The 27,245-nt window shown below is 43.9% G+C and overlaps 3 protein-coding genes across 9 annotated transcripts in view; 1 reads left to right on the top strand and 2 right to left on the bottom strand.

Moving 5' to 3' along the window:
• Positions 1 to 18,301, top strand: part of RNF212B (ring finger protein 212B) — a 36,598-nt gene extending 18,297 nt beyond the window's left edge. For 3 of the 5 annotated variants that reach the window (XM_016120485.2, XM_016120486.2, XM_016120487.2), the window contains exons 8-15: positions 557 to 603; positions 825 to 867; positions 1,033 to 1,093; positions 1,453 to 1,501; positions 2,457 to 2,496; positions 2,788 to 2,891; positions 3,562 to 3,623; positions 5,078 to 5,687. In XM_016120485.2, the coding sequence (XP_015975971.2) occupies positions 557 to 603; positions 825 to 867; positions 1,033 to 1,093; positions 1,453 to 1,501; positions 2,457 to 2,496; positions 2,788 to 2,891; positions 3,562 to 3,623; positions 5,078 to 5,143 (472 nt within the window). In that variant the 3' untranslated portion in view covers positions 5,144 to 5,687. Of the gene's footprint in view, positions 1 to 556; positions 604 to 824; positions 868 to 1,032; positions 1,094 to 1,452; positions 1,502 to 2,456; positions 2,497 to 2,787; positions 2,892 to 3,561; positions 3,624 to 5,077; positions 5,688 to 17,376 lie in introns of those variants that run through there. The other 2 variants (XM_016120489.2, XM_016120488.2) reach the window with 2 other exon arrangements.
• On the bottom strand, positions 6,187 to 14,077 carry HOMEZ (homeobox and leucine zipper encoding). 2 transcript variants are annotated; one of them, XM_016120480.2, is made up of 3 exons: positions 13,893 to 14,077; positions 8,423 to 8,928; positions 6,187 to 8,104 (listed from the first exon to the last, which is right to left on the bottom strand). In XM_016120480.2, exons 1-3 carry the CDS (start codon positions 13,930 to 13,932, stop codon positions 7,337 to 7,339), a joined length of 1,314 nt encoding a protein of 437 aa, XP_015975966.1. In that variant the 5' UTR covers positions 13,933 to 14,077; the 3' UTR covers positions 6,187 to 7,336. The 2 variants fall into 2 exon arrangements, with proteins under 2 accessions (XP_015975966.1, XP_015975965.2); XM_016120479.2 differs by having other exon boundaries at positions 6,187 to 8,928.
• Positions 18,302 to 18,420: 119 nt separating the features above from the next.
• On the bottom strand, positions 18,421 to 27,242 carry PPP1R3E (protein phosphatase 1 regulatory subunit 3E). Of its 2 annotated transcripts, XR_004950076.1 has the most exons (5): positions 27,109 to 27,242; positions 26,849 to 26,935; positions 23,260 to 26,585; positions 20,714 to 22,955; positions 18,421 to 20,430 (listed from the first exon to the last, which is right to left on the bottom strand). XR_004950076.1 is itself a non-coding variant. In XM_016120482.2 (4 exons), the coding sequence occupies exons 3-4, from the start codon at positions 23,674 to 23,676 to the stop codon at positions 22,533 to 22,535; spliced, it is 840 nt and encodes a 279-aa protein (XP_015975968.1). In that variant the 5' UTR covers positions 23,677 to 26,585; positions 26,849 to 26,935; positions 27,109 to 27,242; the 3' UTR covers positions 18,421 to 22,532. The 2 variants fall into 2 exon arrangements, 1 of the variants encoding a protein (XP_015975968.1); XM_016120482.2 differs by having other exon boundaries at positions 18,421 to 22,955.
• Positions 27,243 to 27,245: the final 3 nt, after the last annotated feature.

Below are 27,245 nucleotides of genomic sequence, written 5' to 3'. Positions count from 1 at the left end.
CATGGCCCCTTCACTTAAAGAAGTTACAGTCTGGTGTTCTTTCATACTTCTATACTTCTGATACACTCATTATAACACTTAACATTATTCTTTTGTCTCTTCTACTGGCCTCTGAGCCTCTCAGAGATAGGAGCCATATTTTAGTTATCTTTGTAATCTCAGTATTTAGGACATATGAGCACTAAATAAATGCTTGTTGGATGGATGAACAAGGGAGGGGATGGAGAGAGTGAGGGATGGTGGATATTTGAATGGACGGACAAATAGATATGTGTAAAGTTGAAATTACTTGGCAAGGAAGGAGGACTTCAGAACTTCTATTATGAGCAATAAAGATGGAGAGAAGTTTTTGCTGAGGGAGTTAGAAAGTCAAGGAATCTTATATGGAAACTTTGCCTCTATATTTTGGAGTAATACCTGTTAATACATAATAGTAAGTAATTTTTGCCCAGAGAAGAAGCTATTATTTCTAAAAACAATGATCTGATTTATCCTCTGATGCGGCACTTAACTTCTACATAGAGATATTAGAGCTGCTTTTTTTTTCCCCTTGCAGGTCAATGACACCTCGACCAGTGGGCATTACTTCTCCATCACAGTCAGGTAGAGAGAACATTTCTTGTACAAAAAAAAATTGTGAGATGAGTAAATGTCCATTTCCCATATGGAAAATGGTTTCCTCTCAGGGATTAAGTGATTTTCCTAATTTTATGTATAATATGAAAAGATTATACAACCAGATAACCACTTGCAACGGATTGGCTAGGCAAGGCAGAGCACTTTATTGATGGTAGCTTTTCATTCTGCACTTTATTCTTTTTCAGTTACTCCACGACCCAGTTCTCAGCATAGCAGCCAAGTGGTCAGGTGAGTAGGAAGCCTACACAGCAACGTTAAAACTGTTAGCAAAAGTTGGAAGATGAAAGAAATACCTACAAGTGGCTGAGATAGGGACTGAGGAGACTTTGGGTCTATGTAAAAGTTTAACAACAGGTTTGTTTGTGTGTCTTCTTTTTGTCTCACCTTATGTAGTCGGCCGTCCTCAGTGGAGTCTATTCCTTATAGAGTGGCTGGTCTTAGTAGCATGGGACAAGTAAGTAATAGTTACCTTTTCTTTTCAGACTGAGATTTCTAATGCTAAATGAAAGCAAAGATTTAAAGCAAGAATATTAAACTTATGTTGGTTTTTGCCATGCCTAGACTCTTCTTTTGGCAATGCAGACCTGATGTTAGAAGCTGACATAGAGAATGAATAGGAGTGAAATAGTGGAAGTGTTCAAAGACTAAATTAACAGTGTCTGTCATGTTCATGTAAGAAGTAGTAAAGTGTGGATCCTTCTTGGACGAGCATACCCACTCCAATAGAACAAAATATGCTTTAATATGTAGGTGAATAGCAAGGAATGTGGAGGCCAGAAAATCATTTATTGATTGATATTATTTGTCCATCAGGGAGCCAGAGGCCTTCAGGAAAGGAGCACTCCCAGAGACTCCTATATTGGTGAGAAGGGGAAAAAAAAAAGTGTCAGAAGCCAACATATTCCCTGCATACACCATCAGTTTTCTGTGTATCGTATGCCATTTTACTTTGTTTTTATTGAGTGATTCCAGATATCCAAACATATATTACTCCTCTTCAAATAATGATATTTCTGTTCTCAGACTGATAAGGGGAAAATGAAAATTTGAGTGCTAGAAATTTTGGTCAGGAGAAAATTTCTGGTCAGGAGATGGATTACTTGAGTAAATTGACTTGGATTTTTATAATTGCCACAAGATGGCAGTAGAAGTTAGGTTTAAAAGGAATGTTAACTGGATGCGGTTTATGTTAGCCTGAAGGGTATCTGGCTTCTTCACTCTGTAAATATTCCAGTGAAGAAATATTTTGGTTCCACCCGCTTAATTTCTTGTCTCTTTCCCCTTCGAACTATCATTGTTACTACTGTTTTCAAAGGCATTAGCCAGTTCATAGAAAATATATCGGAGATTTCCTTTTCTTTCCAAAGAGGAAATTTTGTAATTTGCAAATCTCTTTCTGGATTATCATTCCAAATCATTTTCCTCCAACTCTTTCACATTCACCCCTTTGAAAAATGAAGATGTTCCAGTTAATGTATTTTTGTTAGCTTAGTAGTAATATTCCCTATTTCATTCCTGATTTTAGTTACTTGAGGCTTTCTTCCCTTTTTCTTGGACAGCCAGCCTGGCTAAATATTAGTCCATTTTGTGGATCATTTCAAAGAACCAGAGATTAGAACAGAAATTGAGATTAGAGCAGAAATTAATGAATCTTAGAATTGAAAAACAATAGAGAAAATCAACAAAACCGAAAGTTGGTTCTTTGACATACATATTGAAAATCTTTGCTCATCATTTCCTTTGCCCTGGCCCCAAGAATACCTGAATCCTTTCTCTAGTTGGTGGATTATCTCACAGACTCATTTTATGCCTTCCAGAAACCCCTTCGCCAGCTTCCACTCACAGCATGTCTTATAGGTGAGTTATACTATGTATGCTTCCTTTTACTTGGGATCTCTTTACACTGACACTCGGACAGCAGCCCAGGGGGTTACTTCTCCACTAGCCTGTACCACTGAAGTTTACAATCTACCTTGTAAACAAAAGAGAAGGTTGAATAGTACTATATCTGATATACATCTAAATTACTTAATTTCATTCTCACTTCCAAGCAGGGTCTGTGGCCTAAATGTATAGGCTCTCCCTTTACATGTTTTTTTACCTTTACTTTTCCTTTTCTCTGCTGATGCTTTTATTTCCCCTCCTTAGTAGACCTTCATCTGCATCCTCTGGACTGGGGAGTTTTTCTTTCAGACCATCTCTAAGTGGTGGGGATTCAGGCCACACAAGAGTCCTCACCCCCAACAATTCAGGTGAGTTAAGTAACCCCAAAAGATTTTTAGCTTCGCCCATTGACATATATACTAAAATAAGTATTTTCAAGGTGAAAAGAAGTTGGGATTTCCCCCCTGCACCCTCCCCGTAAAAGAAAGCATTATCTGTAGTTTGACTCCTTAATAGTCTTTAAGTTATTCCATTTCCTTCACAGTGAAGGGAGGTTTTGGATTTTGCCTAAATAGTACTCATCCTGTCACCAGTCTATTTAGCCAGGTCAACCTGTAGAATTAAAATGGCCTTTTTTTTTTGAAATCCCTGTTTGAATGTTGCTAGGAGCTCGGTTCTGAATGAGAATGATAAAACCAGTACCCTATTTTCTCCCCTATCTTTTTCAAAAAGGTACCCCTGCTACCAGTCCTCTTGATAAGGGGCTATCATCTTCCACAGCACACCGAAATCTTTATATTGTCTCTACATCTTCCTACTCATAAACTCGAATCTCAGACCTCTCTGCCCCCACTCTGTCCTCACAGGAATAGAGTGGACTTTATAACCCCTCTCTTAGATTGCTTAGTTAATCTAAGCAAATTGCTTTCCCTTTTGAGTAGTGTCCTGCAGATTAAGAACTACTTATTTACCCTGATCCACAAGTAACATTACCAAGGAACTGCCCAAGAAGTTATCTTTTACCTTTCCATCCTTCAGGTCAGAGAGAGAGCAGAATCCCACTAGAAAGTCTTCCTGGTTTCCAGCTACCAGTCCTGCAGGTGAGCCCTGGCTAGTCTAACTTGTCTGTGAAAAATTCACATGGTTAGGCCTGCACAATAAGTGCCTCATTTTAGTCTCCTATTAAAGTGGGAGAATATAACCAGCAGAGAATGACATGGATTTCAGGTGGTAACCATATGTACACAATTTTCCAGAATGGTCTCAGTTTCAAAGATTCTGTCAGGTTAGTTTCCTAATTGGGGGTTTAAAAATTAGGTCACATAGTAGTGAAAGGCTTTAAATTTGAGAGGTCTTGGCCAGGGTAAACTAAGTATGTGTATACACTGACGGTCCCAAGTTTCACAAAAAAAGTATTCTCAATGGAAAGTACTTTTTGCATAGAAGTACTGCTTGAACTAGGGAGAAAAGGTTTTTTTATTTCTTCTGAGATAGCTAGAATAATGTTTCATAAATTTGATTCCAATCCAGGCAGAAAGAAGGAAAGGGGCCTAGGAAGAAGAGGTTTGTAAGGAGCTCTATTCAATGAAAAGTCCAGTTTTGCCTTTTAAGTTAACTTTTATGGCTTGAGTTTTGAGGATATTTAAGCCCTTTTTTCATGCCAAGCTCCTGGTGACCCCAGGGACATACAAAAGTAGATAAATATTTTGCTCTCATATTCCAAAATTCCCTTTATTTCCATCATCAAGAAATTAGGGTCTTTGCCCTAAGAGGCAACACTGGGGAAATAAAATCCCTAAGATCCTACAAATAGAGGGATTAACCTACAGATGGGAAAACTTAAGAAACATATAAACCATCTACAAATATATGGGCCCCAATCGAATCATGATTGAAAAGAACTGTAAAAATCATGAGAAAGTTGAGGAAAATTGAATATCTGCTGGATATTTGATACTGAGGAATTAAGTTTTTTGGTAGGTATCATGCTATTGTGGTTACATTTCTTAACATAGTCTTTTGGACATCAGCACTAAAATATTTATGGAAAGGAAGTTAAATGATTAGGTTTTGCTTAGTATAATCTAATGGAGGGTAGAAATGAAAAATTGGCCATAAATTATTGGTTGACATTAGGCGATGGGTACATGTGAGTTCATTATACTACTCTACTTTTGTAGTTTTTTTAAATTTCCATAATAAATTCGAAAAGTTATTGAAGGAAGTGCCACCTCCCCAGAGGCATAGTTCTGCCTCCCTGGTATAAATCTCTGGGTATGGTAGTAAAGTTCCAGGTCTTCCAAAATAGTTTGATGTCTAGCATCTGTCTTTATCACCAGAAATCACTGAAATATTAGTTTCATAAGGAGCAACAAGGCCTTTGTTACAGTAGATGTATCAAATTTTAATTTGGAATAGTTATGGAATGGAGAAAATTAAGGAGAAGCAACAGTGGTTTGCTGTCTTGATAAACTTCATAAAATGGCTTGAAAGGGCCTGACTTGCCCTTTTGGTTATAAACACCTATTATCTGCCTTCCTGTCCTCTGCTGCAGACTCTCTACCAACAAAGGCAGATGGGATTAGCCAGGGAGAGAGAAGCATGGACCACTCCCAGATAGACCATCTTCAAGGTCTGATCTATACATACTACTGAAGGACGGACTATAGCATATAATACCCATTAGACATGATGGCCTTGGAAAATGTACCCCTGCCTGGTTTCTTCGTTTCACTTTGTACTTTTGATCTTTACCACATACACCCTTATTACCTCCTCAGAGTGTTCAGGTCTTATATAAGACTAGTCCTTCAGGAAGATGTTTATATTTCTCCCACAAGATACATGTAGCTTTCTCATTTCCTACAATTTGAAACAAAGGTGGTAAAAACAATTCTTTTCATCCTTGGGGGTGGGAGGTCATGTATTTATTAGCTATTGTTTTATTTCTGGATTTAATTTCTTAGCTTCCCATTCTCCCATTGCCATTGTTATCCAATAATTCTGTTCCTTGTCCTAATTTATACTTTTTTTTCTATTTGCCTAGTGTTTCCTCTTTGCCTAGTTATTATTACATATGTTGATTTTCCTGTTAACGATTGGATACACAGACTTTCAGCTTACTAATGTACATAGATAATAAAGAGGATTCCCTTTTAGTGCTACTGCAACTCTCTTTATTACAAGCTCTAGAATGGTGGAATGGGCAAAGAACACTACCACTGGGATCAAATATTTATTCTTTAGGTACTAAGGGGTAGAAATGAAGAATTAAATGAGTGGGCCACTGGAAAGCAGGCCTTAAGCAAAACTATTGGCAAAAGAGTGAAAATAGCAAGCATCTTACAGAAATTAATTAGGTCTTAGGAATGACCTTGTAGTTGAACTAAGATCCCATTACCCTCTCTGGAACTCCAAATTTATTTTTAAAGGCATTTCTAGACACACCTTTCCTTCTGAGCAAGAGCTTGTGCTGTAGCAGGTGCAAGAAACAATCTGCTTAGTGACAGATATTGATCTACTGCCTTTCAAAGTTTCTGTTCTTTTATCTTAATATAGCCCAAGGCCTCAAAAATAAAGAGCATACTAAATCAGAATGTCAATGGATTTGGCTCCGTTACTCTCTAAAGGATAGATGTGGCAAAGTGGAAGAGAGATAAACAATTTTAGTTTTGGCTTTTTTATTATTATTCTAGCAATTGGGCTTCCACTCTTGTTTCTAGATGGTTAACCCACTGATATCTTTATATCTGACCCAAACTGATGAAAACCATTCTAAACCATCAATAAATTCAGTTAAAGACGTGGCCCCTCTGTCCCTCAGACATCCTATAGAGGGGAAAAGTCTCTTTTCTGGATACAAATTGAATCAACACCAAAAATATGAAAAATCAGTCTCTGTCAGGCTAGGCAGGAGGGAGCGTCAGGCTTGTAAAACCAAACCTAGAACCTACCTGCAGTCTTCTGAACAGTAGAAACCATTCCCTCTCCTCTCTCTGTAACCTAATTCTACTTTTTTTTAAAGGACATCTCCCCTAATTCCCACCTCCAATAAATATCCAGTCTAAATTATTCTCCACCCAGTTATTAAACTTTTTCACAAGCTCCGTGGGGAAGATTTACCCTGAGACATAGTCAACAGAATGGGGATTTTGGAGAGATTAAAAGGTACAAGGCAAAGTGGTCCCAGTATCAGAAATGAAAACATTCTGCTTCCTGTGTGATTCAATAATGAAGCAGGTAAAACATATTAAGTTGGTATGAGGAAGGGGAAATACTTGAAACTGGGACATATTGAGATTCTTAGCTGCATTATGCATGGACTTGCACTCAGCGAAAAGAGGAGGAATGCAAGGCAGCCTTATACCAGGGAAAATGATGGGACTAAGGGATGCACTATAATTCATCAATTGAATCAAAATTCTTTACTCCTCTTTCCAGTCCTCCTATAGACATGGGACTAAGGACTGGATTCTCTGTAGTACATGGGAGTGGGGGTGGGGGCGGGGGCAGGGAAGAACAGCAGATATGAGGAGAGAAAGAGCCCTTATCCAGCCCAGTTTGGACCAGATCCTTAGCACTCCCTTCATTGAGGCTAGAGGCCTACATTTCTGCTCATTCAATCTCCACTTCACTTTGTGCCCTACACTCATCCTCCTTGGTCCACCCTTACTACATCCCCATACCCCAACCTCAAGAACACAAAGCTTTTCAGTTCTTTGCCGCAAGGTAATTTTTAAAATGTGGTTTGTTTAAACAGTTACTAAGTTGGTTCATCTTTTAGTAACAGACCTCCCCTCCTGTAGCCCTCCATTCAGTCCTGTATGATCACGTCCTCATCACTGTCATCATCTTCCTCTTCCTCCTCCTCTTCATCCTCATCATCTGGCAGTTCTTCCTCCTCTTCCTCCTCCTCTTCATCTAGACAAACCACCACCTCAGCTGGTTCAGGTAATCGAGAATCAAACCAATCCAGTACCTGCTGGGTGCTAAGCCTTGATGCCTGACTCAGTTGAGGGACATCACTTTCCTGTAGCCGTTGGTGGGCTGCCCAGTACTTCTCCAAGGGCTGTATATCTGGTGGAGGTGGGGGGATTGGCAGAGGTGGTGTCTCAGCCCATTCATTCAAGGACCGGGTTGAAGGCGGTGGTGTGGGAATTGCTGGGTCCTGGAAACTAGAGGCACCAGGTACTGCGTTGTCTCGAAACCATTTTAGTTGCCCATGCTTCAAGGCATAGCGTGTGTCACCAAACCACTGAATAATCTCAGGTCGAGGTAAACCAGTGATCTGTTCTAATTTATGGTAATCTTCACGTCGTGCCCATTGGCACTGTAAAAAAAATGATTTGAGGATAGCCAGCTGCTCTTTGGTTTTGCGCTTGGTCTTTCGCTGGCGTTGTGTATCTGGGGAAAGGTACTCTGCAGGGCCAACCCTACCTAGTATTGAGTTATGCCTTAGCCTCTGGGGCCAGGCTGGCTCCACATGTGTGGGTAGTGCCTGTTCATTAGGTGACTGTGGCTGTGGGATACACCCCAGTGGTTGGAGGGGTTTAGAGGTGGCTGTAGCTCCATTAGCCAGTACCTGGAGAGAAGAAGAGGTAGAGGAAGAAGGAGTCTCATTAGATGCTGAGCCCTGCTTACAACTACTGGCAAGTAATGAGATTGGTGGGGGCTTATCCCGAGCACATGGCTGGTGGACACCTGTGGAGTGGTTCCAGGAAGCAGTACCTAGGCCATGTGACTGGTCAGGACCTTTGCCTGCCTGCTCCTTAGAGAAGGCACTGCTTTGAAGATCCTGCCAAAATTCTGATTGGTGGGAGAACGCCCCACTACCGGGTACTATCAGGGGTTCCTTTGCTTTTTGGTGACTCAGTGGCTCTGGGGACTCTTCAGGCTCTACCTTTAATCCTTTCATCTGGCTGGGCTCGCTAAGAGTCAGGGGCACTATTCCAAGACTAACTGGTTCTGGAGGTGGCACTGGAGAAGGAGGCACCTCCTCTGGGGGCCGCCCTGCATGATGAGTAAAAGAGAGAAGGGATTTGAAATGGAGTTGGTCCCTGTGATAGACCACTCGGGCTCGAGTCTCTTCTATTTCTTCAGATGACCAGCTAATGCCACAGCGGAGGCGCTGGGCCATGAACCAAGTCTTGACTTTCTCCATCTGCAGCCCATAACGTAGGCAGAGAAGGGCAATGTCTGCTAGACTGGGATAGGGGAAGTAGCTGAAAGTTTGTAGCAGGTGTTCATTGCCATCCAGTTCACTGGTCTGGGCAGCTTGAGTCCACACGAGCTGGAGCTCCTCGGAGATTGGAGGGAGGCAGATGAGCCCCGTAGGGGAGGTATTAAGACTGCTGGCCTCTTTGTTAGGAGGCATGGTGCTTTCTGATTTGTGCCCTTCAGAGATAGCTGTAATAAGAAGAGAAACAGCTCAATCAATGGGGTTTCTCTTTTGGCCCATTGCTCTATTTCCACCAAACAAAATGTTGGACCCCAGAACAATCAACTTTCTGTGTGTACTGTGCTGCTTAGCTTTTAAAGTGCTTTAACAATTTCTCACTTAGTTTTCATAACTTTATGAGTCATCAGAATCCGCTAAAATTCCCATGTATGTATGAAAAAAACGAAGTCCATAGAAGTTATATTACCTTATCACATGACTAGTGAGTGTTGTCATCAAGATGAAAACCTCTTTAAAAAAAGGAAAACATCCTTATATAGCCTTTACCTTTCCGATTTAAACTTGCTTCACAGAGTTCATGGAACCAGAGTCACAAAATGCAGGACTTAAGCACAAACAAATGGAGCAGTAATCTCCCGAAGTGTTACAAATGCTTTAGCTCCTAACAATTATCTCTAGACTGTAGACAGGTTGGGAATACAACATAAGAAAATCCAGAAGGTAAGCACTGTTCTCTGCCCAGTCCCCAGCCCCCTTTTCATTCCCTTCTTGGTGGTGGCTGTTGGGGGAAGAATGAATAGTATCTTTAAGCTCTAAGGTCAAACCCAATAGCTTTAGTTGTTCCCAGTAGGATGAGCTAGGTCAGATATCTGGGATAAATGGGGCTTAACCCTCCCTGGGCTTAGGTCCAGTGAAGGTAGAGAGAGAGGAATGTTTCCTTCCCCAAGTCATCCCCGGAACAAAGGTTACCCCTCCCCCCAGCCTTTGTCTCTTCCAACTGCTCAGTCTCTCTCCAGGGAGCCTATAGAGCTCCCTCAGACTTTAACGGCCTCCTCCATACAGGGCGGAAGGCCTGCAGCTCTTATCTCTTCAAGCCACCTTTCTTCTCAGGCCCAGGTGGACAGGCTCATTATAAATTGTAACCAGGTCCTGCAAGCCACCCTGCAGCACCACTGTTTCTGGGTGTGAGGACTGCAAGGATAACCCCTGACCATGCTTCATTCCTGAAATACCTGCTCAAATTATTTCCTAGAATAATCCTGTTGACCAAATTTTAACTCAGCTCCCAGTGTGCGCCTTAGAGATGTTAACACATCTGTAACCTTTTAGAAGAATCTCATCTGAGTTTATAAATATTACTTCTGATATGTCAAGGATGGGAGGCGATTCCTATGTAAATGCTACATGATGAACTGAGAAAAACCTCAAGTCCAGAAAGTTATAGAGTAGTGTAATATCAGATTTTATATGATGATTAGAAAAATTCAGAAGTATTTTAATTGTGTCACTATTCTCTTTTAACAAGGAAATCTTAACTCAAGGCCATGCAGATCCTAAAGGCAATACAGCTTGAAAAGAACCTTAAGAGGGTTAATGGAGGCAACATGGCACAGTGGGTAGAAATACGATCTTGAGTAAGGCCAACCTGCAGTTTGAACTCCAATTCTGCCATCAGCTATGTGATCTTGGGCAAACGTTACTGAATGTATATGAGCCTGTTTCGTGTATAAAAAATGGAGACAGTGCTGAGTGTATATGAAGTTATCTTTTTTTACTGAGCACTTACTATGTGCTAGGTGGCATGTGTGTAGGCAGGGCCTAAAGCAGCTGTTAGAGGTGGATGTCTGGTTTGAGAGTAATTGAAGGTCCACCACTTCCTAGAGTGCTCTTTGTCCTTGGGAAAGTTATTTAACTTCCCTAAGCCTTAGTTTCCCAACAGAAAAAAGGGAGGTCACAACAGCACCTATCAACAAGTTCATGACTAAATGAAAAAATCTACTTGATATGTGACTATAACAAAATAAAGCCTCAATAAATAGCACCTTTTATCACTACTTCAGCCTCTTGGGGTGATTCTGATGTAAAGTAATGCTCCTCTTAGACGATGGGGTGAGGCAAAGAATCCTTTAAAATCACTGTTTTGTATATTTTTGTAGTCCTAATTCTATCTAATGAGCACTGCTGTCTGTGATTTTATACTACTCATATTTTGGAAATTGGATTAAATTCTGGAAAGGGTTATGCTGCTTTAAAAAAGTATGAAAATCATCACTTTCAGGAGAATTGCCAGTGTGGTAGCTCTGCCTTTAACCTCCAGGTTCATCCCAGACACCACTGAGTGGCCTGTAAGGAACTGCTTAAACAGCCAGGTGCTAAAGCACCATTTAGATATTGTGGCCCAAACCTAAGGTGGAGAATACATTATGACTGTAACACGTGACATCTACTTAACCTTTTTGTGTCCTGTTCCTTAAGGACATAACCACTTTGGATATGAGAAAAATGTAGTATAAGGGATAAAGCAGTCCAGTGTGAGGATAAAAACTGCCAGACAGGAAATAAGGCAGGCACAGCTGCAAGCATATGAGGAAGCATTTTGCTTTCATTCATGTAGTCTGCTGTCCTTTAGATTCTCATGGCATCATCCTGATATTTCATATAACATGCAATAATACAAATAACATATTTGGTGTACTGTATATATCTAGTTTTCCAATTACACAAAACACACCATGGAAGATGGTACAGAATGGTGGCATAGCTATATAGCTGGTACCTTTCTGGAATAATCTGGCTTTGAAATAGGAAGAAACTATAACCAGAGTGGCTTATGAGAACTATTACAAGTAGGGTAGACTCTACAGTGATCCAAACCACAGTAAAGACACTTCAGAGTCTTGTGTTCTTGCGCCTCCATTTGAAGGTAGGAAAAGAAGGGAATCAAAGCTGCAGAAATGACTCCTACAGGCAAAGATGGTGGCAGTGGGATTATCGATTATGAATAATTACTAAATTTGTATTATTAAATATGCCAGATGTGCCCTATTGCTACTTAACATCACTAATAAAAAAGTCAGGACAATGCCCTTCTTTTCCTTTGAACTTTTCATACCCCTGTGCAGATGGCAGAAAATGATGGGCTGCCTTAAACTTGGAGTCTAGGTGTTCACACAATCTTAGGAAAAAAGAGGTGTTCAGAACTTTAGGCTTGAGCCTTTGCTTATGGTTAAAGCAGGAGACAGTTACAGTGAGACTAGATATGATCCTGCTAAATTCTCTAAATCTTTATTCAGAGAACTGAATTACTGCCTGAAATGTGTTTTGGTGATACAGTTTTAAGGGCCTTAAAGGATTTTTAGTGATATTTAACTTATGTGCTTCTCAACTTTTTGGATCATGAACCTCTTTGTGAATCAGGTATAACTTATGGACCCTCGGAAAGTTATGACTTCTCCCCAAATAAACATTCACACTTACACATTATATGTGTAATCTCAGGGGGTTCATTGGTTGCTCAGAAGCCTAGCTTAAGAACCTCTGCCTTATGTTCTCCCAACTCAATAAAGGCAATGGTGGTAAAGTGCTTTAAGAGGAACAAATAGCTTGATGTGAATGAATGGAAAGAGTGGATGGAGGACTCAGGAGAATTTACACAAGTTGGTATTGGTGCTACTAGCTGGAGAAAGTGGAAGGAGAAGAGTGTTCAATTGGGCCAGGAACCTGGCTTAACTGTCCCACTGGAATACATGACCAATACGCAAAGTGCACTGGGTACTAGAGGCTGGTAGGCTGTCTAGTGTGCCAAAATCATCTGCTTCCTTCAGCTGCCCTGTGTGCTTGGGCCAGTTGTATGTGATTCCAAACCTGCTCATGCCCGTTGTTTTTCTGTATTTACATAATGTAATTAAACATCACATAAACCTATGAAAAATTAGTGCATTAAAAATGGTTCCCATGAAAACAAAGTCAAATGCTTTGGAAAGACATAAAGGAGTATACATTTCAAAAATTGTTGAGCTGGAAATAGGCAAGACAACTATAAAAGACTGGAAAGGTAAGGGACTTAAAAATCGCAAAAGGATTCTGCATTCAGATTGCTTCAACAGTGTTGAACTTCTCACTCCACTTTAAAGAAGCCAAACCTGAAAATCATAGATGGTGAGAGGCAGTGGCTACTATCTCAGACTGCACACTAGAATTACCTGGAAACTTAAAGCAAGGGACCCTCCTCCGCATTCTGACCTAATGAGCCTGGACTGGGCCCAGGCATCAGTAGTTTTAAAAAGTTCAGGGTGCAGCCAGATTTGAGATTTACTTGTGTAGGTAATTCTAGAAAGACAACTGGGAATTCTAATTAGCAAACTTACACAAAGAAAACACCTGGACACTAACCCAGAAGATTGGTGAAATGAACATACTTTTAATGACAAGACTTATGGTATGTTTGCATCATTTTTAAATTCCCAACTTTAACTGGCTTATTTTGGTCAATTGCTGCCATCTACCTATCCTAATCATATAATATAAAAGGGCTTCAAATGTATGGTGAAAAGGAGGTTCATATGATAAAATATCTCCTAGTCTGGGCCCACCAACCAGGTCTCAGCTTGAGTCGTCTTTCAGTTTAGAAGTCTCAGATTAGGACGCAACACCAGGAACCTCTGAGGACTCTCGTTCTCATTTTCATGGTTGGTTTTGAGTAGGGGTTCGGAAAGGGCTGGCTGTTCCTCCTAAACCTTTCATTCCCAAAGGCCACTCACTGCTCCCCAGAAGGCAGGCCAGGTTTCTGTGCGTGTGTTGAGGTCGCCAGGAGGTAGTCATGGGGAGGAGGGTGGCCTGGGGAAGGAAACGTTTCTCTTACCCTCCATTTCATAGGCAGTCTATAGGGCTCCAAACTGGGTGAGAGAACAAAAGTTGCTGCACTTGGGGCGATGAGCCCCAGAGAGCAGGCGAATCTCAATCTTCCCCTCGCCAAGGGCGTCCCAACCCAACCTTCCCCTCCTCCCTACACACCCACTCACCCACCCCCAGTTACAACAGGGAACCGAAAAGTCCAGAGGAGAAAGGAGAGAGAACCGGGCGAGTTCGAAACTCGAATTCTCCTTCCCCCTGCGCGGGGATAGGGCTCCGGAGGTCGGAGATCCTACAGAAGGGCTGGGAGGGGAAGTCGAAGGGGCTGGGGATCACTCACCGCGGTCTGGCCCGGGCGGCGGCTCCCAGCCTCGCACCATGGGCCGCGGGGGGAGGGGGAAAAGGGCAGGGGGCCTCCGGGGTAGGAGTGGGGTTCCCGCCCGGTGCGGCCTGCTCCGAGCCCACCCGCGCGGAGGGCCGGGACCGGGACTGCCCCTCCCGCCCCCGAGAGCGCGCCCGTCTAGCCCAGCCCTGCTCCAGCGAGTCGGAGGCGGGGCGGATGGGTGGGGCGGGCTCCAGGGGCGGTGCCAAGGTAGCCCGAGTCCCGATTGGTGGACGCAGGCAGGCGGGTACCGGCGAAACGCACTGGCCTGGCCATTGGCTGCGTGAGTATCGGTTGAAGTCGGCTATTGGCTGCGTGGGCTTCAGCCGGGGTGGCTATTGGGTGCGTGGGGCAGGAAAGATGTCCTCCGGGGCCAGGGTGCTGTGAATGGTACCTTCCCCCACTGTCGACCTAGCGGCGTCGGACCTTCGGAATACACCGAGCCGTGTTCCTCCCAGAAACCCTAAGGACTTCATAGCACTTCGCTGAACTGTTTAGACCGCCAACAACTACTTCCTATTTGTTTCCTCGTGAAGGAAGACCTTTTCAGCATTTCCTTGCCCGCCTTACACACGAGCCGCACCTTCCCAGCAAAGGGGCCAAACGCCGTCAGCAGCATCACTGTAAACGAAATGCCTAGGGCAACAGGGAGCTTATTCTCGAGATGGAGCAAATGTCTTGCCACCTGGAAAGACGGAGATACTAGGAGCGTGGCACCTTCGGCTGCTTCTTGGGTCCAACAGGCACCGGACAGGTGTTCCCATAGGAGTGCCGGACAGGTCACCTCACTGGGACTTACCAGACTGTCCGGCCCCCCTTTCCTGCGCTTAGTAAAGAGGAGGTAGAGTTCCGCCTCATATTTGAGGACTTTGGTTTTCGCTGCCAAAAAAGGGATGACAATGAAAGGGACTTTCCATCAAAGCATTGTTCCACACACCGAAATTCCGGGCCAAAAGTTTGTATAGTTAGGATTCAAAATCTTCTGACTAAAAGTTAAGAACAGTACTTTCTGAAGTGACTTTTCTGTTCTTAACGCTGGTCTTTGAAAAAGTCTCTTCTTGCCTAGTTAAGTCACTTAATAGCTTATATAAAATGCTATAATTTATAGTTTCAGACTTTGCCCTGTATTCTGCCGACCTCATCCCTCCACATGTACCCCCAAAAGGCAACCACCATAACTGCTACTTCTGATTCTTAATTGGTCCACTCTAAGATTTAGAGCTCTTCTGAGTTGCCAGACATCAGAAATATATGTCTTTTCAGCTCAGAGCCCTATTTTCTGTTGCCGGCCTTGTATTTGACCCTGCCTCCCCCATCTACCTCAATTACATTTAGTAACAATCCTAACTTCTAATAGCCGGCCCCAAGTCCTTCAAACTGGTTTTTAGCCATAACAGAGGAGTAAGCAAGGGAAAAAGATATACTCAGCTTTTGAGTTAGAAGTTTTTGATCCCTTAGGGTTTATATTATCAGCCAAAGCTGGTAGTATATACAGACCTCCTAAATCGCAACTATATGCCGCAATGACGTGTATGTAATGAAAAAAGGGAAAAGCTAAATACTTTAGGCAGCGGCAGCCTTCTGTTTCTAGTGGAGAGGTCATTCTCTCATAATCCAAACAGGACTGGAGATTGGGAAGAACTCTGCTTGTTTGGCTGGAAAGCTAGGCAAGAATTGTCTGTGGGAATTTAGTTCAATCGGTCACTCTGGGTATCACTGATCACAGGCTTGGAATTATGATAGGTGAAGAACTCAACCACATTTCTTGTCTCAGAAAGACACTCACTCCTGAGAGTCAAGAGTAGGCCACAGAATTCAAAAGACAGATTTTGGAGAGGGAGAACCCAAGGAAAGAAGAAACTCCTCTGCCCTAGTTCTGGAGTGCAGGCTGATGTCTCTCTCTTTGTGGTTTTAACCCTAAAGTGTTAAAAGATGAAATGGACTGGTTGGGAGAGTGGAAGAGAGGAAGAGGCAGATGATATCAGAGAAGGGAGAGTCCCACCTTTAGCAAAGCAATAACTCTCTCAGCTTTTCCAGGAACTAGTGCTGAAAAATGGGGACTCATCAAGTCATCCTATTCGCTAATCCCCCATCATTGGTAAATCCTCCTTCCTATCCTGTGGCTCATATTAGAAGTAATGACTACAGACACATTTACCCTGTAGCTAAAGGAGCTGAAGTTTCTGGACCTCCCTTGTACAGATCTCTTCCAAAGCACTGCAGGAACCTCAGCAGTATCATAGGTTTTTGTAAAACTGGAGAAAGCATATTTAAGCTGTAATTGGTTAGGGTTGATATCTCTTTGACTTGAATTCCCTTCCATCACACTTTCCTTTTTATTAGGTATAAATAGAGGGAGCCTTGGGCATTTTGGGATTGGCTAAGGAAGTTAAGGATAGTTTGAGTTTTATTACTATACGTCTGTGGTTTGCAGTTAATTTCTTTGAATAGTTAAATGATAGGTCTAGTGTTATGGGTTGGACTGTGACACCCCCCCCCATTCGTATTTTTAAGTCCTGTATCTAGAAATAAGGTCTGTAAAGAGGTCAATTAGGTTAAAATGATGTCTTTAGGGAGAGTCTTAATCTAATGACTATTGTCTTTATAAGGAAATTTTGAAACAGACATACAAGTAGGAAAGGCTATGTGAAGACATAGTAAGAAAATGGCTACATATAAGCCAAGGAGAGAACTCTCAGAATAAAATCAACCTTACTAACACCTGTATCTCAGACTTTTAGCCTCTAGAACTAAGGGAATTTCTGTTGTTTAAGCCACCCAGTCTGTAGAAAACTAATACAGATAGCTTCTAGGAATACTCCTGTCAATGATTCAGAGCACAGCAGGTCTTCAAATAATGTGTCGTTCAACATAATTTTGCTATCATTGTTGAGATACCATAGGAACTTAACTTTTTAAATATCAATTAGCCTGTGGCAAAGTTGGCTTTATTAAATGTCATTATTCTTAAAGTTGCAAAACCTACCAACACATTAAGTGACGACTTACTGTGACATTAGTCATTGCAAATTTGAAATACTCAAATATTATTCCACATATGCCAAAGAAATTTAATATTTTTCAAAGTTTGACAAAAATCCTTAAAAATTATGTGGCATCATCACTTGTAGGTGTGAAGGTGAAATGTTCCTAAATTATCGAGAATTTCAAAAAAGTAATTATGTAGAAGACTGAATTACCTTTCTATACTCTCTATGGAAAACATTAGTCATCATATGAAAAAGCTATCAAAGCACATTCAGCCCAAAACAAAACTGTAGGAAAGAATATATAGATTTACCAGGTAGAAAAGTTTTTAAATTTATTTTTGTTGACTTTGTAATGTTGTGGTATGTTAGCTTTTTAAAAATTGTATTTTGTTCACATCTTTTCTCATTGTAAAGTATATTTACTTTCGTGACTGTATATTTTCTTTAAAAAGATCTGAAAGTTGTATGCTTAAGGGACCCGAAAAGTTGGATCTACCCTGGGACTTCTAGCCACATAACCAAATGGATATGGTGAGTTTCTGCCCTATTTAGTGTCTAGTGTTCTGTGCCCTATCTCCTAAGAAATACCTTAGCTGAGGGCTGGCCCATCAGAACTGCAAGTATTGAGGATTTGGAATAGCATAAGCTGAAGTGAATGAATTTGTGGAAGAAAGATTTCAGACAGAACTACTGCCAAACTAAGATATAAGTCTGGAAAGACATTAGAGCCACAGGACCCTTGGCCATAAGGCCATGGTGAGAACCCCTGGAAAGCCCCCACTTACCTCTCCTTGGGTGTTTGCTCCTCATGCTGAGTCTACCCTTCAGCATATCTGGTTTCACTTACAACACATATCAGAGTGAGTAACCTGCAGTGACATCACAACTTGGCTATTATGATGTAATGAGGCATCCAATTATTCTCAGGCTAGGGCTTCCCTACTAGGGACTCTGTCTCATTTCTTTGCTGGTAATTGGATTCTTTCATAATTCAGGTGATGTGGGAGTCAATCCTATGTTAGAACTTGATCTTTTTTAAGGATGCCTCCCTATCATATTCTCGTCCTTTGCTTTAGGGTTGCCTTAACAGGAAAAAGGGTTTTGCTCTTCTCTCCAGTGTCTAAGGAACAGAATGTAACTTAGATTGCCAGGAGAAACACAGGGCTTCTACTCCAACTGTTCTCTTTAACTATGCCAGCAACTGGTGTGGGTGCCAGGGAACTAAAGTGCTGGGCCCTGGTAACATCCTCTACCCCTACCTCAAATGGTGGTGGGATCCTGTTGGGGTGTCTTATACCAGTGGTTGCCCAATTCTTCCATGTCTCCTTTTCACTCAACTTTTGCATAGCCAGAGGACTCTAGTAGACAGGGAATAGGACTTTGAGGAAATGAGATGACCAAGAAATGGGGAGTGGGAAGAAGGAATCTTGCTTCTGGGTCTTGTCACCCTCAGCCCAAAACAAACAGTACTTATCAATAGCTGATGACATACACTCTTTTCATATTTCAACTTTATTTCAAATATGAGGACTTTTATCCAAGAGGGAGAACAGGTGCATGAGGAAGCTGAAGTGAGCCACAATACTAGGGTTTGGGGCCCAGTAAACAGGGCTGCATTATGAAGGAGGTGGGGGAGGCTCTGGGAGGGCCTGATGAACAGTAGTTTGGGTGGGGGGGATTCACATAGCAAACTTTCCTTTCCTCTCCAAGTTAGCTATTCAGTAGGTAGATTATTCAGTATTGTTAGCAATTTCACTCTTTAGCAAAATCACTGAAAGAAGTGCCAAGGCTGAGGACAGAGAAAAAATACCAGTCCCTTTTCTTTCTCCTTATACCTGAATTGGGAAGGGAATGGAAACTAGTAACAGAAAATGAAACATTTCTGATGTTATCCCTTGCCATGAAAAATCATGGGTCTGACTATGCAGAGGTCTGTTTCATAGCCTGGGAATGGGATGTGGTCAGAAGGCCTAATTGTAAGCCCCATCTCAAGCTGCACTAAAAAGTTATTTGGCCCTGCTGGAGTCACTTTTCATCTCTGGACCTGTGTCCTCATCTGTACAGGAGCCTGGACCCAGTGATTAAAGATAAGCATTTTCAGGTCTGGTTCTATGACCTGTGGATTGCAAGGATCCAGAGAAGCTCTAGAGAAATAGGAGTTAGAAAAAAGGAATGTGGCAGTTAGATTGGAAAGTTGAGAAATTAGGGCTCATTATGAAGAGACATGAACTACATTCATAAAGAGAAACAAAGGAAAAGGAGGAAGGCTATCAGGCATCTGAGATCTGGACAAGAGTAAAGGGCAACAGTCAGTGTTCCTGCTGTTTTAAGGACCCAAGCCCCTGACCATGGTAATGGTTTCTCTCGTGGCACTTCCTAGTCCATGAATGACATATCATACCCTAAATTGTGCCTGTTCATATAGTCATCAGCCTTTAGACTAAAGTGCCCACCATAATGCCTAACATATAACACATCCCTAAAGATTCTGCCAAACTCCTAGCGTTTCCCATGTCAGATTAGGCTATCAGTTCACACTAGATAGCCTGGATCTGGGGCAGCACTAGATGGGAACAACCAGAAGACTCAAGTGTTGGGTCTGTAAAGCTGAGAATGGGGGCTCAGGAAACAATGGATTATCCTTGATTCCCTGCCCCCATCCAGCTTTCATTTATCCACTCAGTAATACCATGTCTCTCAGAGAAGGCCAGAGCACAGAACATCCAGCAGTTGTCCTAGCTGGGGAATCCTTCCAGCAAAGTTTAGGCAATTAGCCTGTTCAAGGCTCGTTGGGGAAGGGTGTGGCATACCAACAGGTGTGAAGGGTTGGCTAGGACCAGGGAAGAATGCCATTATATGGAAATGCTATCTAGTACAAACGAGTTCCAAGTTCTCTAACAGGCAGGCAGGTTGGTCCCTTGCTGATCCTGCAGAGCTGGGACACTGGTACAGGCTCCTGTAAGGAGCAGATGAAGCTTGGGACCATCAGTGCTTTGCCTTCTCCAAGCCAGTTCAGAAACTGGAGGATGGGAAGGCAGAACACAATTAGAAACTGTGGTTTCTTCATAACAACAGATGACATATAGTACGGTTTTTAATTTTGCTTTTAAACGGAAAAAAAGATAGTTATGGAGAGGTTCTGGAGATTGCTTGGGTTCACATCCCTAGCTCTGCCTGTTACTAGCTGTGTGATCTTGAACAAATTACTGAGCTTTTCTGAGCTGTTTCCTCATCTCTAAAACTGAGATAATACTCAACTCATGGGGTTGTTTTCAAGATTATAATGCATGCAAGACACCAGATTTTAGTGGATACAAAAGTAAATGTGAGTTGTTATGATTAACATAGAAGTAATGTTAACACATTAAGCAAGACATTACTACACACTGAGCCTCAACCCAGTCTCCCTCTCCATTATTCTCCCTTGGGCTCTTCATTGTTGACTAACAAGTGCATTGCTTGGTGGCTCCCAGCGGTTTCATTCTTCACTCTGTTGGAACTTTGACCTGAAGGTGATCCATAAGATGCATGAAATTGTGATTTACTAGATAAGGATGATGTTTAAATGGGCACTTTTTTTTTGAGAAATGACTTGGGGTTCCTCTCTTTCAGCTATCTTTCTTTAAAGGAAGTGGCTTTGGACAGGAGGGGCATGGTAACAAGCCCCATACTCTATCCCAAATGCATGCACAGGTATATGTGCATGCACTCTCTCACTGGTAAGGAAGGGGATCTTGAAGTTTTCCTTTGTGAAATCAGTAACAGGAAAGAGGGTGGCGAGCTGGTTACCTGGGAGCTCCTTGTTCATCTGCATCAGGAACTGCTGCTTTTCCCTCCTCTCCCTCTAGAAGACTGCCAGGAAGCCTGAGGAAGGAAGGTGGATCAACCATGGTCTTGGGAGAAAAGGAAGTAGGTTTTCCACCCCTTCTGGAGGGAGAAGGAATAGCACAGAACAAGGATGAGACATAATTGGTAATAGAGAAAATGAAGGTGAGTACTCTGTTATGCTTAAAAGAAAAATGAAAGCGATGAGAGAAGACAGGAAAATAATAAAACAAAGTGAGGAATAGGGTGCCAGGAAAAGAAAAACAACCGGCAGAGGTTAATCAGAGAGACATAAAGCATGAATGTGAATGGGTTGAGAGTCTGGCTTTCCCATTTCACTTGCTCAGGATATAGAACAGACATCTCCAGGTGCCATTTAATTTTCAAGTTGCTTTGATTCTTGATTTAAAATGTTTTCTATTTCTGATACACATAATCCCTTATCCTCAAGAGAGCCCCCAACACTGCTTCATGTTTGGGGCTCCCAAGCATCATTTTCCCCAAGAGAGATATATCTCCCCAAAGCTGTCTCAGAGCACCCAGGCTGCAAGTCTGTGGGGGCCAGAGCAAAAAGCAAGGAGCAGAGGATGGACTGTGGTTTGAAAGAAGCCTGAATACCCTGAGGCTGTGGGATGGTTTGAGGATGCTTCCTGGGTTATGTAGTATATAACATCTCTGTCAAAAACTGGAGGACCCATCCTGAATGCCAAACACACACTCAAGGGGTGCTCTGTTCTGAACTATAGCATTCCAACTGCTGGTTGGAGAATATGGCTTCTAATCTACACTCTGCCACTCCCAGATCATAAAATGTCAAAAGCAAGAAAGGGCTGAAAGAGATCAACTAATCCAAATCCAACTTTCCAAGGAGGAAACAGGGCCCAGAGAGGTGAAGGAACTTGCCCAAAGTTACACAGCTAATGAGTAATTTCCTTGTGTTCTGAGGCAGAATCAGCAGTGATTCTTGTAATTCACTGTCCCTTGACAAATACAGTCCATAAAGTGCTTAGAGGTCATTAGAAGGAACCCCAGGAAGGTAAGGCTGCCATTTTTCTGGAAGCCCCTGAGTATAATGACCCTTTAGGCAATGCATTATTTGGCTACAAGGACAGGCCTGGAGTTGGGTTTGTCTTCATTTTAACCTGCAGGGCTACAGGGAGGCTGAAGGAGGGCGCTCTGACTGCTACCTGCCATCACTCCCCAGTCGGTTAGGTGAGACCGAAGCCAGGGGCCCTCAGGGGTGAAAAGGGGATCCTGTCATAATGCCAGGACTGGGGAGCAATGGCCAAGTTTCTGAGACGTCAGCAGGCAATTATGGCTGAGTTAAAGCTAGGACAGACAGGGCTGGGGGACCTGAGGTAGCAATGGGTAAGAAAAGGGAATGAGCCAGCAATCTAAATGACTTCAATTTTGTGTGGGCTGCTACTTCACACAAAATACCTCAATCCCAAAACGGTAGCTTAACTTTCGATTGCCTAAGCCTGCAGAACTCTCTCCCAGTGCCCACTCACGGAAGAGAACGTCACCATCATCCCCATTCTTTTGCTTTTTGGGGGATCCTTCCAGCACCCTTTCTGGGCTCTTTTCTCCTATACCTTGGATTCCTTCTCACATCCAACTGGTGCTTTCCACCCCTATCGCCCCGACCTTCGCTGATTCCATCCACTCCCACACCCCTTTGATATCTCCCCGACTTGACTCTCTCCGACAGCTCCCGGCAAAATCTTTGGGCTCCCCCAGCCCCCAGGTGCCTCTGCTTTCTCCGCCGTCGGCCGCAGTGGTATCAGATAAAGTGGATCCAGCCCTGAGGCTCCGGAGTTCCGCAGCTGCCCGGGTGCTCGGGCCCACGTAAAGCATAGTCACGGCCGCTGTTGTTGTCCCAGAACTCGTGGCCAGTCACGCGGTAGCGCAAAGCGAAAAGCAGGGCGCCCCCAATGGGCGGCGCCGGCAGGCGGAAGGCGAAGCGGTCAGCGCGCGGCGGGGGCGGGGCCGGGCCGGCGTAGGCGGCCGGCGCCTCGCGTTGGCTCCGCCAGCCGTCTGCGCTCCAACGCACGCTCACGCGTTTCTCGTAGGCCAGGTCCAGCACGCGCGCACTGCCAGCCACTCCCAGCGGGCCCGCCTCGGCGCGTTCCAGACAGATGCGCTGCGCCTGCAAGCGGGCGGCAAAGCCGGGCTCGCTCGCCGGCTCCAGGGCGGCGCGCGCCTCCTGGGAACGAAAGAGGGAGAGGGAAGTTGGAGGCCCAGCGATGGAAGGACAGAGATAGGGGCGGGAGCGGACGAGGCATTGGACCAATGCAAGGCCGACTCTGGAGTGCGGGCCGTCAGGGCGCGACCCAGCTGCAAGTGGCCTAGAGTCCCTCGCCAGTGGGGACCCCAAAAGGGAAGCGCAAGAGCAAGCCCAGAATTGGGGTTGGGGATGGGTATTCCTTGATAAATTCACCCCCCCCCCCCACGCCCGCCACGGCCCACACGGAGAGATCCGGGAGAAGGGGCGTGCCCCTGCCGCTCACCTGGAGGCCGCGGGTGCGGGACTGGCACGGCACGAAGTGGCGGAGGGCGTCCCTTTGCAGCTGGACCTGTACGTGGCGGGGCACCCGGGGCAGCTCTCCGGGGCGGAAGCGGCGCACGGCGGCCAGCTCCAGCCCCAACGCGTCGGCAAAACGCACTCTCTTGCGGGTATCCGGGCTGCGGCTGCGGGACGCCCGAGCACCGCCGCCTCCGGCGGGCGCAGAGCGAGCCCGGCGGCCCCGACTGGAAGCGAGAGCGCGGGATCGGGCCCCGAGGCGTGTCCCGCCCTCGCCTGGCTCCTCCTCCGGCTCCTCCTCGAGGCTGGGCCGCTGGCTGCGGTAGTAGGCGCGTTCTGTCAGCGCAGCGATGAAGCTCAGGTTGCGGGGGATGTCAGTGCGGGGGGGCCGCTCGCGAGACATGGCACCCCCCGCCTCGGCAGATACCGCCTGCAGCGCCGCTGCGCTGCTCTCCCTTCCAATGGCCCGCCCTCCCGGCGTCCACGCAGAAGCCGCCAGGCCCACTTCAGCTACCCCTCGCAGTTGCGTACTCTCCTTGCTGTCACCTCCAGTTTCCTCTACCTCTCGTACTTCTTCTGCCTCTCCTCCTTGACTACCTTTTTCTCCTTCTGGCCGTCAGCTCCCAGGGTGTTAGCCGATCACCTGTCTCCTGCAAACTGCTTTGAGCGTGCGCTCAGCGGCACACACCCTCCGGTCTCCGGCCGTCGCGGCCAGGGCCCCCGCCCACAACCCTCTGACAGGTGGCTCTCCATCTGTCTTCGCTACTGCTGCTGCACCCGGGGGCGGGGACTCCACCTTTTCCATCTTGAGTGAGACCACTCTGCCCCCTCCCTTTTTTTTTTTTAAAGGCCTCAACCTTTCTGGCCCGGGATATGTTAACATAGGATGTAAAGAGTAACGTTTTATTGTCTTGCAGGGGTAAGTCCAAACGCTCAGTGTGTGACTAACTTTGCAGAGGTCACTGTCTTCTAAATCCTAGGCTCCAGGCTTTGGAGGAGGGGAATAGTGGGTGCAAAGAAGCGAAGGTCATGAAAACTAGGTAGAGTCCCAAACAGAAGCTGAGATGTGCTCATAAGGGTGGGTCGTCCACTGGAAAGAGTTCTGAACAGAGAGTTGTGGAAAGACATAGCTTCTGGTCTCACCTCTGGTGTTATTTAGCTGCATGACCTTGAGCAAGGCACAACTTCTCTGGACCACAGTTTTCTCATCTGTAGTAAAGTGGATTAGAGTTCTGATCTCTAACCTGACTGTAAGTCCTATGAGGACAGATGCTGTGTTTGATTCATAGTTTCAGCACATAGTAGGCCCTCAAATTATTGAATGAATGAGCACGCTACTCTCTTGGAGCTGGGACTGTAGGGTTCTGGTTCCAGTAAGAGGTTCCAAGAAGGGCATAGATCCCACATTTTTTTTCATTTTTTTCTACATTAGCGAAAAAAGCATGTGAAGTTTTATCTTTTTTCCTAACTTCCCTACTGATCTTACATAGCACTTAAAATGTGCTAACTATGGTTGTAAGAATTTTACAAATGTTAACTTACATAGTATAGCCATCATAGGAACAGAGAGTATTATTATGGCTATTTTACAGATGAGAAAATCGATGAGAGAGGGCCTAGGACTCTTTCCCAGGGTCACAAAGATAATAATTGGGGAGCTGGGATTGGAACCTCAGCAGTTTAGCTCTAGCGTCCACTCTCTTTACTACTTGGTTATATAAGATTAAACATTTAATGGTTAAAGTTAACATCTTCAGTGTACTGAAATGAGGAATCTTAGAATAGAAATGGAGTCTCTATATTTAAAATAGCAGAAGAGTTTACAAGTGACTAAGTTGGAAATAAACAGTGAGACATATATTATCTTATTGTATAATTCATTCCTGTCTGAATTTAACTCTGTTATTAACTGTAACAATGCTATTTGGCCAGGACTGATTTTTAAAGTGATACTGAGCTTTAGTTTCTTATTTAATATATATGTATATAGTCCATGGACATATTCTTTTCATATCTCAGGGTGTAAAATAATATTATGCCAATTTGTTTTACAGTCACAGTTTAAAACTGCCTTCCTTGCTCTGGTAAAATATGTCTTTAATGGAATAAGTAAGTTCAAGGTTAGCCTGTGGAGCCTAAGATTTTTCTGGTCGATGCTCTGTTGCCTTATCTACAGTTTGAACTGCCATTTCTTAGCTCTGTGGAATTAGTCTGAGAAGATCCTTGAGGTACACAGCTTTGGACCTGATATAATTTGTGTTGGTCCAGGAGCTCTGTTATCATGGCTACTCAAACTGACATTGATCTTTTATCCCAAATCAGCCTTTCTTAAACAGCCACTGCAGTTATCTTCAAACATCTGACTGGGCCTGCTCAATAACTGGCCAGAGGCATTGAGTGATTCATTCAGTCAACATTTACTGAGGGTCTATTAGGCCTTGATGATATAAAAAATGAATAAAATGTGGTTCCTGCTCTCACAGAGCTTATAAATAAATGAGTGGGCAGACAAATATATTTGGACCCTAAGACTTAAAAGTGTTTTATTTCGAGTAAATGTCTTAGAAGAAATCAGGGATACAAATGAAGGAACAGACTAAGTTATTCTCAAAAGAAGGAGGCAACCTTGCTTATGGCAGCCAGAATGATTAGCCCAAGAGCAAAGAAAAAATGAGGGTGGTCGAGAGAATGCAATCAATTATAAAGGAGTAAAATAGGCTAATCATTCAGAATATAGGGGAGAACTGAGTTTGGGCTTGTAAGTGGTATGGAGTCAGTTTGGAACTGTAAATGGCATAACAACATTGATGACCTGAAGCGAATAGTGTTAAGGCACCCACTCCAGCCAGGGCTATGAAAGTTCATGTCAGAATTAGATTGAGTCCCAGCTTCCTAGTATGTGGCTTTGAGCAAATTAACCTCTCCAAGCCTCACTTTCCTCATTCATTGAATAAGGATTAAAAACAAGGATTGGTCTGAGGATAAAATGTCATTCATGTAAAGAAAGCACTTAGTTCCTAGTAAGTCTTCAAAATTTGTTAGTTGTTACTATTATTGTTACAGAAAAGACCTTGTTTGTCCAATGACTATAGAGGCGGATGGGAATACCAAGGCTTGGTCTGAAGGTAGAAGCAAAAGGAACCAGCAGAAAAGGAGAATTGGGTTACCTCATTCTGGCCTTTGGTTGGAGATCCTCCCAAATGGAGCTGAAGGAAGTGCCGGCTGCAAGAGCTGGTAGGCTAGTCAGAATGCCTGAGACCGCCCTCCTGTGGATCAGCTGTGGTCAGATAGCTTCATACTCTGTGAACTGCCCTGCATAAATGTACAGCCATGTATAAATGAGACATGCATATATGTAATCTGAAAGGATAAACGTCAACTTTGATCGACATTTGACAACCTCTATGAAGGAGGAGGAATTGTGGGAGGGTCAGAGAAAGGGAGATTGAGGACTTGTATTTTTGTCTCTATAACTCTATGTTGTTTGACTTTTTCATAATAAGAGCTCATGTGTTGGGTAAAAAGAATTTAAAAACCAATCCGATTACAAAAAAAGAAAGATAAAGAAAAGTTACCTGCAGAAACTTCTTATGATCCAAGCCTTGGCTCCCTGATGCCTGGCTAAAGTCCCAATCCATGAAGGAACCACTGGGTTAAAGATCCTGAAGAAAGAGGGAGTGAAATGTTTGGTGTCCATGTCATGTCTTCATGTCTGCCAGTCTCTCAGGACAAGGCACCTGGCAGGCAGTTCCCACCGGTTTGGGAACTGTTCCTCTTTTCCAGGCACCCACTCCAGGGCTATGAAAGTTCAACAAGTGCATGGAAAATCAGAGACCTCCTGCAAATGTTGAATTTTCTCCAAGGTTTCCTGAGGCCCAGCCAGCTTCTCTGGGCAGCTTCTAGGCTCAGGAGCCCAGCCTAGCCTTCAGTGCCCTCTCCGCCCTGCTCTTCTTGGCCTCCAGCAGCCCTCAG

Source organism: Rousettus aegyptiacus, unplaced genomic scaffold (genome assembly GCF_014176215.1).
Source record: "Rousettus aegyptiacus isolate mRouAeg1 unplaced genomic scaffold, mRouAeg1.p scaffold_m13_p_3, whole genome shotgun sequence".
In the NCBI taxonomy this organism is placed as follows: domain Eukaryota; kingdom Metazoa; phylum Chordata; class Mammalia; order Chiroptera; family Pteropodidae; genus Rousettus; species Rousettus aegyptiacus.
This window is presented reverse-complemented; position numbering and strand designations above follow the sequence as displayed.